Source organism: Halichoerus grypus, chromosome 5 (genome assembly GCF_964656455.1).
Source record: "Halichoerus grypus chromosome 5, mHalGry1.hap1.1, whole genome shotgun sequence".
Classification (NCBI taxonomy): Eukaryota; Metazoa; Chordata; class Mammalia; order Carnivora; family Phocidae; genus Halichoerus; species Halichoerus grypus.
In genome coordinates this window covers 807,108-824,447 of record NC_135716.1, presented here as the reverse complement: position 1 = coordinate 824,447, position 17,340 = coordinate 807,108, and the positions used below count along the sequence as shown (strand labels likewise).

At 57.5% G+C, this 17,340-nt stretch overlaps 1 protein-coding gene across 6 annotated transcripts in view; it reads right to left on the bottom strand.

Annotated features, from left to right (window-relative positions):
* Window positions 1-17,340, bottom strand: part of PLEC (plectin) — a 56,655-nt gene that overhangs the window by 37,645 nt on the left and 1,670 nt on the right. For 2 of the 6 annotated variants that reach the window (XM_036105656.2, XM_036105661.2), the window contains exon 1: window positions 16,527-16,626. The exons of 3 other annotated variants lie outside the window; for them this stretch is intronic. In XM_036105656.2, the coding sequence (XP_035961549.2) occupies window positions 16,527-16,611 (85 nt within the window). In that variant the 5' untranslated portion in view covers window positions 16,612-16,626. Of the gene's footprint in view, window positions 1-624; window positions 732-16,526; window positions 16,627-17,340 lie in introns of those variants that run through there. One more of the 6 variants, XM_036105662.2, reaches the window with a different exon arrangement.

Below are 17,340 nucleotides of genomic sequence, written 5' to 3'. Positions count from 1 at the left end.
GGCCGGTTGGGGGGGGGGGGGCGCAGGGCGGCCTCCTCCCCTCACACTCCAGGGCCCTCCAGGTTTCCAGGGCAACCAGTCGGAGCCCTCGGGCAGCCCCCAGCCCCCCCACCCCAGAACAAAGAGCCGCAGTGTGGACTTGCCCTGGGCCAGCCCGCCTGGCGCCTCCCCACAGTGATACCCACTGCCCTGGCCGGTCCCTTCGGGCGCCGAGCTGCGGGGCTGCAAAGCGGCAGGGAGGATGGCAGGGCCGCAGGCGGGGCGGGGGCTCCGCAGAGGCCGGGAGGAAAAGGGGCGGACCCGCCGCAAAAGCCAGCTCTCACCTCCGACCCGCCTCCGCCGCTGCAGCAGCCCGCCCCGCCCCCCGACACTCACTGCAGGGCTGCAAGGCTGCAAGGCTGCAGGGCTGCGGCAAGAGTAGCCCCCGGCCAGCCCAGGGCAGCCCCCGGCCAGGTGGAGACCTGGCGGTGCATGGGCCTGGGGTCTCCCGCGGCTCCGGCTCCCCATCCCCAAGGCTACTCCCGGGACGGCAGACCTTGACCGCAGCCCTCCGCAGGGCTGCACCAGATAGAGGTCACTGCCAGGTCCTCGCACCCTGGCTTGGGCCCCGTCCCCGGCCCGCACCTTTGAGGGAGCTGATCTCCTGCTGGATAGCTCGCGAAGGGTCCATGTCTCCACCGGGACTGAGGGCGGCGGCGCCGCCACGCAGAGTCCAGCCCCGCAACTCACTGCGCGGGCCAGAGCCGCAGCCTGGGGGAGGAGCCGGGAGGCCTGGGGCGGGGCTTGCCGGCTCGGGGCGGGGCTTGGGCTGACCAATGCGCAAGGCAAGGCCGCCGAGGCGCGAGCTCCCGCCGCGCCCCGCCCCCACCCTCCAGCCTCCATCTCGTGGCGCTTGACCCCGCGAACTCCAGCTAGACTGCCGGATCCAGGTGCGCTCCGACGGCCCACAGTCCCTGGGCCTTGGCCTCTGCCACCCTCAGAGTGCCCTCGGGTCGTTCGTGCACGTGGCTTCCCGGACCTCGAAGCCACGGCCACTCGCTCCTTGCAGGAGATACCCACTGGTCTGCGCCACCTGGCGACCTCCTCAGCCAGCACCCTGGTTGTGGAGGGTAGGCGGGTCCCACCAGGGCAAGGGCGGGAGGCCTGCCCGCAGTGGTGCCCCGGTGCCCTGGACCTGCCCCTTGATCACCACTACTCAGGTCCCCACCTCCCCTGCCCCAGCGGTTCTGCCCCTGCCCACACTCCACCCTCTTCCCTGGGTGGCCGGCCGCTCCCCTGGGCCACCTCACCCACTCCTATGACTCAAGACGCTCTCCGTACTCTGACTCCTAAGATGTCATGTCCCGCAGGACTCCAAACTGCACCCCAGCCTCAGCCGCTCCCACTCAGCAAATTCCAGTCATGCTTGTCTTGGGATGCTTTTATCTTCCCAGCTCAGTGGGTACATCTCTACCCACAACGCAGTGGTGCAGGCCACCCCCTTCGTGGCCAACCCCACAGGCCCTGGCAGCTCCACCTTCCAGTCCGCCCACTCATCAGCATCTCCACCAACTGCTACCTCCGGGGCAGGCCCCAGCACATCGCCTTGCAGGGTCCCCACCAGCAGCCCAAATGCTGAGCGCTCAGTCTCCTGACCGTCACCACCTGCCTCCTGGGGCGAATGTTGGCACTGGTGAGGTGGGCACAGGGTGCGGCCCGTCTCACTCACTGCACCACGGGAAGCCATCAGTTACTGCAGGAGCCTTGCTCACACCTAGGGTGTCCACCCCAGGACTGCGCCCTGCCTTTCCACCCTGGCCCTCTGTGCTGGGCTGTGGGGGAGAGACACAGCCTCCACAAGATGTGGCCAGCCTGCCTCAGTCTCCTTCCAGGCCAGGCCACCCACCCTTACGGCCTGCACACCCACTTTGGGGGTCAACCATTCAGAGGAGTGTCCCTTACCTGGTCCCCGCCAGCTGGGCTGCCCACCTGTAAGTGGTCACTGCAGCCACGGCAACTGGGGCTGCTCTCAGCAAAGTGGCAGCAGCTGGAAGGCCCGGTGAGGAGGTGTTCTTAGCCTGCCCTGCCGAATCTGCCCCCAAAAGCAGCCACGTGGTGTGGCCTCAGAAGTGGGCAGCAGCCACGCGGACCCTGACAAGGCTCCACGGGACACGCTGAGCCCTTTCCTTGGTCCCTTATCAGAGCAGGCTTCCCAGAGGAAGGGGCAGTGACATGGGGACCAAAGGACAGGCTGCAGCTAGCAAGCAAAGGAAGATGACCACCCGTGCAAAGGTCCAGAGGTAAGAGAGGAGAGTCCGGCCAGCCCCAGAGAATGTGGAGACCGCTGAAGCAGGCGAGGAGGGACTTCACTGGGGGTTCACCAAGCTAGGGAGCTCCCTCAAAATACCTTGGACAAAGGCCTGGAAGCAGGAGATATGGACAGTGAGGAGGAAAGGAAGCAGGTTCTCCAGATCCAGTGCGTGAGACTGAGGGCTCCGGCCCACCCTACATCCTCAGCTTTCACCGGCCTCACTGCCCACGAGGCCTCATATGCAGGTCCTCAGGAGGGCGGATGGTCTGACCCGGCAGCATGGCTCTCTCATGCCTGCTAGAGCCTTATCAGGTCACCCGGGCCAGGGACTCAGACCTTGGACATGCCAAACCATCTTGAAGCTTTCTGCAAATTCCAGGAGCCAGCTCATGCCCTCAGGGTCCCTGGAACCTGAGCTTAGCCCTAGCACCACAACCAGGCCCTCCCTCCTTCCCAGACCCTCTGAGACAAAGCCCTCCTCACAAGTCCCGTGAGACCCTGGTAGGCTTGGCTATGGGCCACCCCCAAGGAGGGGTCCCTGCCCCTGTCCCCATACACCCTCATCTGTCATTCAGAAAGTCCCACTGCCCCCAAGACCCTACCTGCCCTCAGCATGGCACTCCTCCCGATGGTCCCCCCCCCGAGCTTCAAAGCTGTCCCCCACCCCCATGGCAGCCTGCGCTGCTGGGGCTCCCAGCAGGTGACCCAGGTGATCTCATGCAGGGGGCATGTGTAAGAGCTGTAGCTGTGTGAGCAGACACCTTCCACCTAGGTGGGCAATCACCCAGGGAAGACCTGACCCGGTGCGACCCAAAGACTGCGCCCGCAGCGGGAGCACGGGGGCCATCTCTCCCCACAGCCACAGCCCAGGGTGCCCCTCCACCTTGGGAAGCTGCTGGGCTGGGGCAGGAGGAGAACCTTCTGCCTGGGAGGCCACCCCTTGCTGGATGATGACGGCAGGAACTCGGCCCGACCAGCCGCTCTGGGCGGCTCCTGGGAGGTCTAGGCTCACTACGCCGGCAGGTCAGGCGCCTGCCGGGGCTCCTGCGGATCCTGGGCAAGGCCTGGGCGGCACCGAGGTCACCTCTTCAGGCCCCGTCCAGCTGTCTCCATGCAGCCCCCTTCAAGAATAGCCCTGTTACCAGGCACCTGCCAGAGACTTTGGTGGGGGATCCTGGGTCCGGGCCCCACATCCCGTGCTCCGTCATTCTGCCCCCAAATATCTTTCAAACCCATCCTCATCTGCACGCCCACCGCTGTGCCACTTCCCTTCTCAGCAGGCTGGTCCTGGCAGCCCCCAGAACACGGCCATGTGCATACCAGGTCCCACCACAGCCCTGCTGGCACCGCCCGCCCTGGGCTGCCCTGCCCCCTGCAGCGTAGTGGACCCTGTCTCGGGCCAGTGGAGACACCGGTGTCCCACCGCACGCGCCCCTCTGCCAGTCCCTCCCAGCAGGGACACTCAGCTGGGTGGCCCCGGCGGCTGCCTCAGCATCGCCAAACCCCAGACCTGGACACGCGGGCCTGGCCGTGGGGGCAGAAAGGGAATGATCTCTCATGGTGCCAGGATGAGGTACTCCCAGGACCTCTATTAATATAGTTTTGCCTCATTAATAGATTAAAGAAGAAAACCTGTATATGGATCTCAAAAATGCTGACAACTCATTTGATCAAACCCAGAAGCAGTTCTGATTTTTAAAAAAAAAAAGTGGCCCAGTAAACCAGGAAAGGCACACACTGTTTACAAAAGACCAGACAGGCTCGTCGGGGCTGTCCTCCCAGGCCCCCTCCTGGTCCCACAGGACATTATACAGTGGGACAGGGAGTGTTGCAAGGAGCAAGCCAACGCGCCACGCTGCAGGGCCCTCGGGGCAGTGGTTAGGGACACCTCCTAAACCCACTGCCTCCCCCTCGGCTTCTGCGAGGTTGGTCCAGGGCATGTGAGGGCAAAGGAGCCCCTGCAGGAGAAGCCCAGGACAGAGAGCGCTGACTCGCGCGGGCATCTCCTCCTCTCAGCACCAAGACAGACTCCGCGGACCACCTATCAGAACCCATGAAAGAGGGCGCCTGGGTGGCTCAGTTGGTTAAGCGACTGCCTTCGGCTCAGGTCATGATCCTGGAGTCCCGGGATCGAGTCCCGCATCGGGCTCCCGGCTCGGCAGGGAGTCTGCTTTGCCCTCTGACCCTATCCCCTCTCATGTGTTCTCTCTCATTCTCTCTCTCTCAAATAAATAAATAAAATCTTAAAAAAAAAAAAAAAAAAAAAAGAACCCATGAAAGAGCTCGCTAAAGCGGCTGGCTTGAGCCATACCTCTAAAAGACCCAAGGGGTTTCTTATAGGCCAGCAATAAGGACTAAAAAACATAAGGGGAGGGACGCCTGGGTGGCTCAGTCGGTGAAGCGTCTGCCTTCGGCTCAGGTCACGATCCCAGGGTCCTGGGATCGAGTCCCGCATCGGGCTCCCTGCTCAGCGGGAAGCCTGCTTCTCCCTCTGCCTCTGCTGCTCACCCTGCTTGTGCTTTCTCTCTCTCTCCTTAATAAATAAAATCTTTAAAAAAAAAAAAAAGGAAAGAAAGAAAAACATAAGGGGAAAAAAAACCTTCATTTGCAATGGTAGATATAGATAAATAAAAACCCGTCAGAACTCGAGGGCAGAAAGCCCCCCATGCATAAAGAAAGACCGGGGGACTCACGCTCCCCAGTGCGGAGGTCCAACACCCCCCAAGCTAAGCCCTGCAATTCTGATTGGCCCTCCCACTGGCCCCATTGGGCTCCTCTGTGAACACGGCCTCACGTACTCACGTATACGATGTTCTAGACCAGCAAGGTTCTGTCGGCCATTTGAAATGGTAACATGGCCGCTGGGCAGGTGTCGGGAGTGAGGCGCAACTGCGATACCTAGCAAACACCTCAGAGACTCTAAATATCGTGTTTGAATGGGACACGTCCCCCCGACTCAAACACGGAACGCTGGCTGGAAAGGCTCCTTCCCACCCACACGGTGTGAGAGTCGCTGGGGCTGGCTTCCTGTTTATTCCTCTGCAACTTCTTTATGGAAAATCAAGCAAATGCAAACACGATTCTTGCTTTTCCTCCTTTTGACACAGAAAGTGACACCTCACACGCACCATCCGACCCTTGCTTTGCCATCAGCCCCCAGCACAGAGACGTCCCCCGGCTGCTGGTGGAGCCCTCGGCCCTCCCCCAGGAGCCCTGTCGCCACAAGGACCCCCAGGAGCGCGGTCCCCTTGGGCGCCCATCTGATAGGCACCGTCACTGGCCTGGTTCCCACAGCTTCCCCAACACAATCCAGAAATCCTAGTGTTGGGATTTTTGCCAATCTGATACGTAAAAAATAGTATCTTGGTGTAGATAAGGCTTACGTTTTACACACGATTTGATCCAGAAATTCTATTTCGAACAGTAGTCATAGATACACCCAACCATCCAGCTACAAAACCGCTCCTTGCAGCCGCCCTAATATCAAATAAATAAATAAGTAAATAAATAACCTTAATGTTGTATGAGAGCAGATTAGTTTAAGCACGATATGGTTGGTGCCTGGTTGTCTCAGTCAGTAGAGAGAGCAACTCTTGATCTCAGGGTCGTGAGTTCGAGCCCCACATTGGGGGTAGACTTTACTTAATAAAAAAAATTTTTTTTAAATATGATATAGTTACGCTACAAAGGAATATTATATTATGTTATATTGTAAGTAAATGTTATAGAAAAATGTCCATGTTATAATATTAAGTAAAAAGAAGTTACATGTGCCTAAAATACTCTATAATGTCAAATTATAAAATTATAAATAAATTGTACTACAAAATACTATGCACATTGTTTAAAACCAATGAGACAGAAAAGAACAGAGCCACAGAGGAGAAGCCATGTGAAGACAGGGGATGCAACCACAAACCAGGGAACGCCAACAGCCACCAGAAGCTAGAAGAGATGAGGAAGGTTCTCTTCTAGAGCCTTCCCAGAAAGCATGGCCCTGCCAGCACCTCGATTTTGGACTTCTGGCCTCCAGAGCTGAGAGAGTGCATCTCTGTGTGTTAGACCACCTGTGTGTGGCAAGTGTTACGGCAGACAGAGGACACTAGTCAACCTTTTGTTCCTGGGGTGGGTGATCAATGCCTGAGCGTGTGATGTGGCTCCGGAACTGGGCCGTGGACAGAGGCTGGGGGACTCCAAGGAGCATGGCAGAAAAAGCTTGGACTGCCATGGACAGACTGTTGGCAGAAACATGGATGCTAAGCGTGTTGCTGGTAAGGATTCAGAAGGAAGTGAGGAACACATTCCTGGAAATCAGAGGAAAGGCGATCCTTATCAAATAGTGGCAAAAAACATGGCTGAACCATGTTCCGCTGTTGGGTGGAAAGCAGAACTTGTGAGCGATCTTTAGCTGTGGAGATTTCAGGTGAAGTGTGGGAGGCGTGACCTGCCTTCCTCTTGCTGCTCACAGGAAAGTTCAGGAGGACAGACGTCCGTCGAGGAAGGGATGGTTAGCACTGGGGACCCAGGAGAGTCACGACCTGTTCAGATCGCAGAATATGCTAATGTTGGGAAAGCATGCCCTGGAGAGACAGCCAAGGGTGACTGGACAGCCTTCTGCTGAAGAGATTAGCTGTCTGGCCCATAGGTCCACTCAGCCGTCTCAGCAGAAGCTAGGAATGGAGTGGGGTCATCCAGAAAAGATCTGGGAGACCCTCTTGTCTAAGGACATGGGTCCCTGTGACATACACGGGAGACCCACGAGGTGTATGCGAACGTCATACCCACAGAGAAACCACCAGCTTGGAGGACGGGACAGAGACAGGACACAACGAGGAAAGGCAGTTAGGATTCTGGGATTCTTCAGGCAGGAAAAGGGCTGACAGCGCTACTCAGCTTCAATCCTGTGCTGCCCTTCAAGGAAAAGGAGACAGGACTGCACGAGCAGAGCCTTGGGCCCAGAGCGGGAGCCAGAGAGCAGAGCATCCAGCCACAGAAGAGGAAGGAATTTGCCCTGCAGGTTTCAAACTGGCTCGGACTGTGAGCCCGTGCTCACTTTCTATTTCCCCCTTTTGCAATGGGGATATCTACTCTGCCTGCCCCACCATTGTATTCTGGAAGCCTAGGACTAGCTTACTAGATTCACAAGTCCACCGGCAGACAGGAATTCTGTCCCCGGGTGGACCGTATCCAGAGCCTCTCCTAGTCCAGACTGAGACACTTTGGACAAGACGTGGGGCTTTTGAGCTGCTGAAATTTAAGTGAGGTTTTGAACTTGAGTCGATGCTGTAATGGGCTGATGCTTTGAGGGATGGTGAGAAGGGGTGAATGTATTCTGCATGTGACACACATGAATTTTAGGGGGCCAGAGGGCACACAACAGTGGCTTGAATGGTGGTCCCCAAAATACACGTCCACCTCCAAATCCCTAGAGCCCACGAATGTTATCTTATTTGGAAAAAGGGTCTTTGCAGTTATAATTAAGAGTCTTCAGATAAGATCATCCTGGATTACTCGGGGAGGCCCTAAATCCAGTGACAAGGATCCTTACAAGAGACAGGAGAAGACACAGGGAGAAGGCCGTGTTGAAGACACCCAGGGAAGGCCGACGGCCCCCGGGAGCTGGGACAGGTAGGAGCAGCCCTACAGCCTCTGAGGGAGTGTGGCCCTGCTGACACCTTGATTTTGGACTTCTGGCCTCCAAAACAGTGGGAGAGTAAAGTTCTGTTGTTTCAGGCCACCCAGACCGAGGCAACTTGTTATAGCTGCTGCAGGAACCTAGGAGAGGGGCGTTCTTGGGGGCTAGCTGTACTCCACGGCCAGGCATGAGCTGTCGTAGTAATAACCACAGTGAAGCTCAGTCATGTCCCTCAAGGCTAACTCTGGTCCTACAAGCTTTCCCGAAGCCATCCACTTAACAAGAAAGGAGAAAAAAGGATACATTTCAAAAGTTCAAAATACACATTCATTTGAAAAACAAAAACAAAGAACAGAATAAAGACTCTAAGAGCCCCACACGAGAGACACCTGCTGTGGACACTTCTCTCGGGCTTCCTACCCGCAGCCGTACACCTGCACCCTGCGGGGCCATGCTTCCAGCCCTGCACCATGTGCACCATGCGTCCTAGAGGGCCGCCCCTCCCCCGCTGTCCCAGGCACCAGCGCCCCCACCAGCCCGCACGAACCCAGACTCCAGACCAGCTACACCAGACGTCCTTCTAGGGCATTCGTTTCCTGCAGAATTGGCCCTCGACCTGTCCCCACCCCAGGAACCAGAGTGGGCAGCAGAGTGTCCCCTCATCCTCTTCCTGGCCCCACATCCCCTTAGCCTCAGGACAGCAGCAAAGGTCCCTGCCAAGAGCCGACCACCCAGCGGGGACAACTCTGCAGCTAGAGCAGGCCCAAGCCCCCCCAGAGGAGAAGGCCAGCCCTGCAGGCTCCCGTGCGGAGAGGGCCAGCCCTACAGGCTCCTGTCCATGTCTTCTGAGTGGGCACCTTCTTCCCATCACCTGAGGACGAGTTCCTGACCTCCCCTCCACCCGGTCCACCAGCAACCTGGGCCCCCACCAGATAACCCATGCCTGCCCCTCTTGGGTCCCCAGCCTTACCACCCACAACCCCACCAAACACCCACCACACTGGCTCCCCCACCCCCGTGTCTCCCTGTCCATGGTGGGCCTACAACTGGCCCCCACTTGCATCAATGCTCTCCAGCCTCCTTGAGTCCCTTCTGAAGGCACCCAGACCCTGCCCCCTACTGCTAGCTCCCCTCAGGCTTTATGGGGAAACCGAGGCTGGGGGCACCATCACCCACACCTTCCCACACCCTAAGGCCTGACGGCCCTAAGCCCTGCTCATTCCACAACACCCTCAGTGGCAAGGGGTGATCACATTCAGCCCCCAACATGGGCAGATGGGTAAAGGAGAGAGATCACCCAGCACTCAGCAATGCCCATACCCCCGATGGCCACGGATGCCCTCTGGGCCAAGGCCTCTCCTGCCCCAGGGACCTCGGCCAGTGTTCTGCCTGCGTGCCACCGCTCTGTCCTGGAAGGTGTCCTCCCTCCCACACTGTTGGACACCTTCCAGCCTTGCACCCCTCTTCTTACCCCTACATCGCCCTTGGCACCTCCAATCTGACTACACCTTCAAACAGGTCTCACCAAGGTCCCCAGTGTCCCTTATCACCAAGTGCTGGGCACTCTTTGGGCCTCGTCCTGCTCGAGACTCCTCGCCCAGGTAGCCCTCCCCTGGCTCGTCACCCCTTCCCATTCACTGGGCTGCCAGGACCCCGTGATATGGCTCTGCCCCTGCTTCCCCAGCTGCCCCAAGGCTCAGAGCGTGGGCCTCTTCTCTTCCTCGTGAGGGCCCCAAAGCACTGCCCCAGACTGGCCTCCCTCAGCTCATCCAGCCTTTTCCAGCATCTTGGAGTCTCCGTAGGCTTGCTCATCTCCAACACCTACGCCCAAAAGCAAACTCCCATTCTTCTGCCTTCCCTGTTGCAGAAATGCTGCTCCATTCCCAAGCTGCTCTGCATCTCCTCGGCTCCCACTGTGCCTTTTGCCACCACTGGGTCTCTCCTCAGCAACTGCTCTGGGGGCACCCAGGAGTCTTCATGCCAGACCAGGATTCCCACTGGCTCGGGATCCACTTCTCCCTCCCATCCATCCATTCATTCTTAAGCCATGCTTGTCTTATAACAGAGGTGCAGCAGGACATGGACCCTGCCCTCAGGAAGCTGAGTTTCATGGGAAAGGAGATAGTCAAAATCCTCCTTGTCACCCACTAACCCAAGTCCAGACCCTGAGCACAACACCCCAAGTCTCCCACACACTTCAGCCCCGAACAAATTCCAGATAAAGAGGAAGATGTTAGAACACAAACACACCAGAACTTGAAAACACTCTCAGCAACTGTTTTTATAAAAGAGGAGAATCCTGAACAGGACATAAAATTCAGACATCATAAAATAAAAGACTGGGAAATTTTAAAAGTTGATATGGCTAAAGACACCATAGACAGAACTAAATGACAATCAGCCAAAACTGACGCATGGTGTGAGAAGTCAAGACAGCAACTGGGGACACAGGACCTTTTAAGAGGCTAAGAAGCTATTTTCATGATCTCAGTGCTGATCACAAGGAAACTGAAATTTAAGTAAGCCACGTGTGTATAATTTGTAGGCTTTTCTGGAGGAACGTTTTATTTTGATAAAAGTTTACTTACCAAAGGTAACAAACTGGGAGAAAAATTTGAAACATATATAACAAACAAGGAAGTTAATCTTCATAATATATAAAAAGGTCTTTTTTTTTAAAAGGCTTTTTGAAAGATTTATTTATTTATTTATTTATTTATTTATTTATTTTAGAGAAAGAGAGGGATCGAGCAGGGAGGGGGCAGAGGAAGAGGGAGGAGCAGAGAAGCAGACACCCCACCGAGCACAGAGCTGGACACGGGGCTCAATCCCAGGACCCTGAGATCATGACCCGAGCCGAAACCAAGAGTCCAAGAGTCGGAGGCTTAACCAACTGCACTGTCCAGGCACCCTGGAAAGAGCTCTTATAATTCAAAGAGAAACACATCTTCCAGAAAAATGAACAATGTTTTTTTTTTTTTCCAACCCTGATCCTTACCTGCCTCCCTCCTAGATCTGAACAACGGTTTTGAGAAGGCAATTCATAAAAGAAGAAAAGTGAAAATAGCCGAGAACTACAAAATGATGCTCACTTTATTTACCAATCAAAGAATGCAAATTAAAACAGTTCGGATTTTCTCATCAATCAGTTGGCAAAGAATTGGAGAACTAGTGTGTCTTGTATCTGCGGCGCTCACCTACCCCGAGGGCAATCTAGAAATAGAATCATTTTTTTTTAACGATTATTTTTTATTTTTTATTCATCTGACAGAGAGAGACACGCTCCAGGGGAGCAGGAGAGGGAGAAGCAGACTCCCCCCTGAGCAGGGAGCCCATGTGGGGCTCCATCACGGGACCTGAGCCAAAGGCAGACGCTCAACGACTGAGCCACCCAGGTGCCCCGAAATAGAATAATTTTTTTTTTTAAAGATTTTATTTATTTATTTGACAGAGAGATAGAAGAGCACAAGCAGAGGGAATGGCAGAGGGAGAAGGAGAAGCAGGCTCTGCACTGAGCAGGGAGCCTGATGCGGGACTCGATCCCAGGACCCTGGGATCATGACCTGAGCCGAAGGCAGACGCTTAACCATCTGAGCCACCCAGGTGCCCCGAAATAGAATAATTTTTAACAATAAGCCCAAATGTCCATGTAAAGGGACCAGCAAAATAAACTGTGGTGCTTCTAGGTAATGGAATATTTAGTGCCCACGAAAAGGCCTGAGGGGACCAAGAGCATTCCTTGGGGAAAAAATAATCATTCCAACAAATGGTGCTGGGACAGCTGGATATCCACAAGTAAAAGCATGAAGTTGGACCCTTACCTCATGCCACACTTAAAAATTAACTCAAAATAGGGGCGCCTGGGTGGCTCAGTCGTTAAGCGTCTGCCTTCGGCTCAGGTCATGATCCCGGGGTCCTGGGATCGAGCCCCGCCTCGGGCTCCCTGCTCAGCGGGAAGCCTGCTTCTCCCTCTCCCACTCCCCCTGCTTGTGTTCCCTCTCTCTCTGTGTCTCTGTCAAATAAATAAAATCTTAAAAAAAAAAAAAAATTAACTCAAAATAGATCAAAGACCTAAATGTGAGGGCTAAAACTATAAAACTCCTGGAAGAAGACCTAGGCATAAATCGTCATGACTTTGGAATAAGCAGTAATTGCTTAGATACGATGCCAAAAGCACAAGCAAAAAAAAACAGACCAATTGGACTTACCATAATTAAAAATTTTATGCTTCAAAGGACACCATCAAGAAAGTAAAAAGACAACCCGTAGAATCAGAAAATTTTTGCAAATCCTGTATCTGGTAAGGGACATATATCTAGAATACATAAAGAACACCTACAACTCAACAACAAAAAGATAAAAACCCAATTTAAAAATGGACAAAGGATCTGGACAGATATTTCTCAAAAGAAGGTACACAAATGACCAATAGGCACATGAAAAGGCACTCAATGTCATTAGCCACCAGGAAAAGTCAAAATCACAATGAGATCCTCCCTCTACCCACCAGGACTGAATGTCTACACTCAAAAAGGCAGGTAAGCCTAAGTGTTGGTGAGGACGTGGAGAAATTGGAACCCTCACATGCCATTGTGAGGAGCGCAGGATGGCGCAGCTGCTGTGGGAAACAGCCTGGCAGTTCTTCTGACAGTTAAACATAGAGTTACCACATGACCCAGCAAACGCACTCCCTCGTGTCTACCCAGGAGACATGGGAACATGGGTCCACACAGAAACTTGCTCACAAATGTCCACCACAGTATTACTCGTAATGGGCAGAAGGTGGAAATGGCCCAGATGTCCATCAACTGACGCACAGGGAAACAGAACAGGTACATCTATACCGTGGAGTATGATTCTGCCATGGAAGGAATGACGTCCTTCACACGCTACAACATAGGCGAACCTTGAAAACATCATGCTAAATAGAAGAAGCCAGATACGAATGGTTTTATTCCACTTATGAGAAATGTCCGATGCAGGCAAACCCTTAAGAGACTGAACGTAGATCGGGGTTTGCCAGGGGCCGGGTGGGGGGACATCAGTGTTCTGGAATTGACTGTGGTGATGGTTTCACAAGTCTCTTAATATGCTCAAAACCACTGCCCTCCCTCCCTCCCTCCCTCCCTCCCTCTGACCACACACACACACACACACACACACACACACACACACACGCTGCGGTCGCCCCAGCCAGTGAGACTGGGGCCGAGGTGTGACTGTAACTGGTTTTTTTTGTACTTCCATAGTGTGGTCATTGTTTTGTTTTGTCTTGTTTCCTTTCAGCACGTTGTACTTTTGACAGTAAACACAGACCGAAAGTCCTCTCCAAAGAGCCCAGACAACCGCTAGCCTGGCTCCTGCTGGCTGAGCCCTGGTCACCGAAGACGACACCCCGTGCTGATCACCCACTCACCCACGCGAGGCCCTGCAAATGCTGGCTGAGGGCCTGGGGTGGCGCCGGGGACACATGACCCAGCTCAGAGTCCAGGCCCGGAAAAGGTGGGACATGTGAGGAGGGTGCCGGGCATGATGCCAGTCCTGCCAGGGAGGGGGGGAAGCCCCTCCAGCTGAGTCTCGAAGAAAACATAACACACATGCTGGGCCCATGCCCTGCAGACATGCTGATACCCCTCCCAGGGCCTCTCCGGACCCACCTTCTCCCCAGGCCATGCAGGCTCCCTACCCAGACCTCCTGCCTGGAGGCCCTGCCCCCCACCCCAACCCCACCCCCATGCCACTCCCCAACCGGGACCACCACAGCGGCTTTGTCAGAGCACCCAGGCGCTGCTCTCTGATCCACATTGACTCTGTGGCCACCCTGCTCCCAGCCCCACGGGACAACCTTAAAGTCTCCACCCCAGCTTCCCCAGGCCCTCCTGGCTGGCCCCAGTCCCTGCCCTGACCCATGGACAGGCCCCTGGCCCTATGCACACAGCACCACAGGGGACTTGGGCTGCTCCTTTACCAGCAGCCTTACCCCATTCACCTGACCCACCTGGATTCTCCCTCACCCCAAACCCTCCCTGCCCTCCCACACCCAGCCTCTGAGCTGCTCTAGGCCAGGCTCTGGGGAACTGGGAGTCAGGACAGCCCTTGCAGTCCCTCTCCCACAGGGCACCCAGAGCTCTCCCACCACAGACCCAGTGGCTCCAGCCCCACGTGGAATCTTCCCCGGAGAGAAGGCGGGGGGGGGGGGGGGGGCAGGGGGAGGAGCTCAGGCAGACAGGAAACTGAGAATGTTCTGGGCAGAGCAGTGACCATGAAGGGAAGACTGGGGATTTCCAGGGGGAGAGCCAGGGAATGAATGACGTGTCCAGGGTGGGGCCTGGGGTGTTGTGGGGGAGGGGATCACTTGGGGGAGGGGCAGCTGGGGAAGGAACTTCTCATGGGTGGGGCCGGGGCAGGGGGCAGTGAAAGCTAGCTTGGGCTAGAAATCAGGAGGCAGAAGCCAGAGCCCTTCATGGGCCCAGTGAGGGACCAGGAGTGCTTGGACAGGTCTGGGGGGCAGTCCCCGAGGCAGAGCCAGCGAGTGCTGTGCTGGGCCCCAAGAGAGGGGGGCTCGGCCTCCTCCCCACCTGCACACGGGCTGACATCAGGGGCCATGCCTTCCCTCCGTCCCTCACGGTGGCCCTCCACCTCCAGGGACAGGATGGGCCAGGACCTTGGTCCTCTGGTAGGTCCAAGGGGTGCACAAGGGTCAGACCTGTGGCCCGTAGCCCAGCCACCTGTGGCCTCCTCTAGACGACTCCTGGCCTTGGCAGCAGCCCTGGGCCGGCCATAGGCACCCACCTAGCCCCTTACTCCAAGGAACTGAGGAGTCATGCGGGTGCCCGGTATGACCCAGGAGCCCTCTGACGCCTGGCCTGCGTGGCAAGCCCCCGGCACCCGCTCTCCTACTTAGCGATGGCCACACGACTGGGGAGCTGGGCCACAGCACTGGCACGTCCACGCTCTGCACCCTCGGGCAAGAAGCAGGCACGAGTCGCCCACTGCCCTCTTGTCAGCCTCCAGCCACCATGCCCAGGAGGTGGACACGGGCCAAGACCGCCCAGTGTGTCCAACATCAAGCCTGGCGTCCGGGGAGGCTGGGCTGGGGAGGGCAGGCACCGAGACAGGAAAACCCCCAGGGACCTGTCGGATCTCCCTCCTGGGAGGCAGATCTCCACCCCAGGGGGTAGAGGGAACACGGCTACTCAGGTCAGGATGTTTCAGATGGATGCCCCGGACTGGCTCTGGACCACACGCAGCCCTGTGCCCTGATCACACCAAGGAAGATTCTGGAACAAACCACTATGTATTCTGTGTATATTCCGTGTAGGTGTCCCTACTTTAAACAGAGTGGCCACTTCATAAACAGTTCTGTTCTGGGGTATGCCAGGAGAACTGTGGTTCACATGGACAGCTGCTTCCTTGCCCAGGACCTGTCCAGATGGGCCCTCCAAGGCTGGGCCAGCTCTGGGAGGTAAGAGCAGCAGGCCGGCCCTCTCCACACTTAGGCTCCCTCCCTCAGGAGCCCATTGTCCCAGGAGCATCTCTGGTAGGACCAGGCCAACGGGGTGACCACAACGCTGGCAGGAGAACCACACGGCACAGCCACCTTGCCAGAGATCAAGCAGAAGCTGTTAGGGGAGGGTGGCCTGGCAGGGACGAGCCCTAGGCCCTATGAAACCTCTCCGTGCCTGGGGGAGGTCAGTGGGTAGAGAGCAAGGCGAGGCCCGAGCAGGACCTCTCTCCCTGAGCTGCCCTTGGGGGCAGAGCCAGCAAAACCAGCCATGTGGAGCTGGAAACAGCTCTGGTCAGCTCTGCCCAAGGCCCCCGCCTCGACCCTCTCCAGCAACTCACTCTCAGGGCCCTAAGCCTGTGTGGGCCAGGAGCCAGGCTGTGATGGCGCCCGCTCAGAGCCCAGGGACCCGGGCAGCTGCGCTGGGGTGCAGGCTGCTGACAACAGCGAGGGCCTGGGCAGGTCCAGAGACCCCAGGGGGCCGCTGCAGCAGGGCAAGGGGGTCTGTCAGAGACACAGAGCCAGTTCTTCTGAAAAGGAAGAGAGCGTTGGCCTGTCTTTCCCAGCCCACAGCTGCCTGCCCAGGGGACAGAGAAGGGGTGTAAGGAGGTCCCTGCCAAAGGAGGGTGGCAGCCTAGGGGCTGGCCCGTTTGGGGATGTGAGGAGAGGCCACAAGTATGTGACCCTCTGCCAAGTGCAGCAGCGGCCCCCACCCCACGGGGGAGGCACCCCGCTGAGGGACAGGGGAGGGCTCGGCCTTGACCCACGTGTCTGCTGGGCACAGACTGGGGACACTGGACACTGGCCCCGCGAGCCCCCGCCCGCGGCGCGGCCCACCCCACCACCCTCGCCGCGCGATGCCCTATTAAGGGCATGACCGCGGGGGCTCCGCCGGGCGCTGCCGCCTGTTCCCTGCGCGCCCAGCCGCGGGTGTCGAGCGGGACCGGCGGGGCGGCGGGCTGGGCTGTGCCTGGGCCGCGATCGGACCGGCCGCGGCGGACCAGGGGTCAGAGGCCGGGCTGTCAGGCTGCCGACCTGCCAGGGCCCAGGCGAACGGCAGGTCGTCCGCAGGATGCGCGGGGCCGCCGGCGCCGTACCTTTGTACTTCTCCCGCACCTCCTCGTAGGCCTGGATGAAGTCCAGCTCGTCGGGCGGCGGGCCCGGCGGCAGCAGGGCGGCCATGCCTGGGCGCGGGTCGCGGCGGGCTCTGCGGCGCACAGCGGCCTCCAGACCCGGCGGCCACTGTCCCCGCGGCCGCGCGCCGCTTAAAGGGGCGGCCCCGCCCCGCCCCCGCACCCAGGATGCCCCACGGGCGGGGCGGGGCCGGGCGAGGGGCCAGGGGGCCAGGGCTGCGCCGGGCGGGCTGGGCACGCTCCCAGCCGCGGCCCCACGCGCGTCCCGGGGGCGCACCCCCTCCCCGCCCCCGGCCGGGTCCCAGTCCCTAGCGGCCCCTCCCTCGCCGGCCCCGACCTCTCCGGCGACCTCACCTGGCCGCCCTCAGGCGCGCCCCTTCCCTCCTCCCTCCGCCGCTACTGAGAATCCTCCCACTGCGAGGCTGGAGGTGAGAGTTGCTACCTTCGATATAAAAAGAGCCCTCAAATCACAAAAAATTTAAGTGAGTATAAAAGGACTAAAATAGGCAATGTGCAGCAAAAAGAAAAAAAAAGGTTTGGTAAAACTAAAAGACAAATTCTTTCCCACCCATGAAATGGGCAAAGACCCTGTGTCCCAGGCGGGCAGATGCCCTCCTTTCTGGCGCGCGGGGGCAGTGTCCGTCTCTAACCTTAACCGCTGCAGACGCCGTGACCACACACCCCACTGCTCGGGCTCAGTCCTGAGATCATCAGGCTGGGGCCCTGGCTGCAGAGAGCTCCTGGCAGGGAGAGCTGAAGGCCACCACCCCCGGGGCAG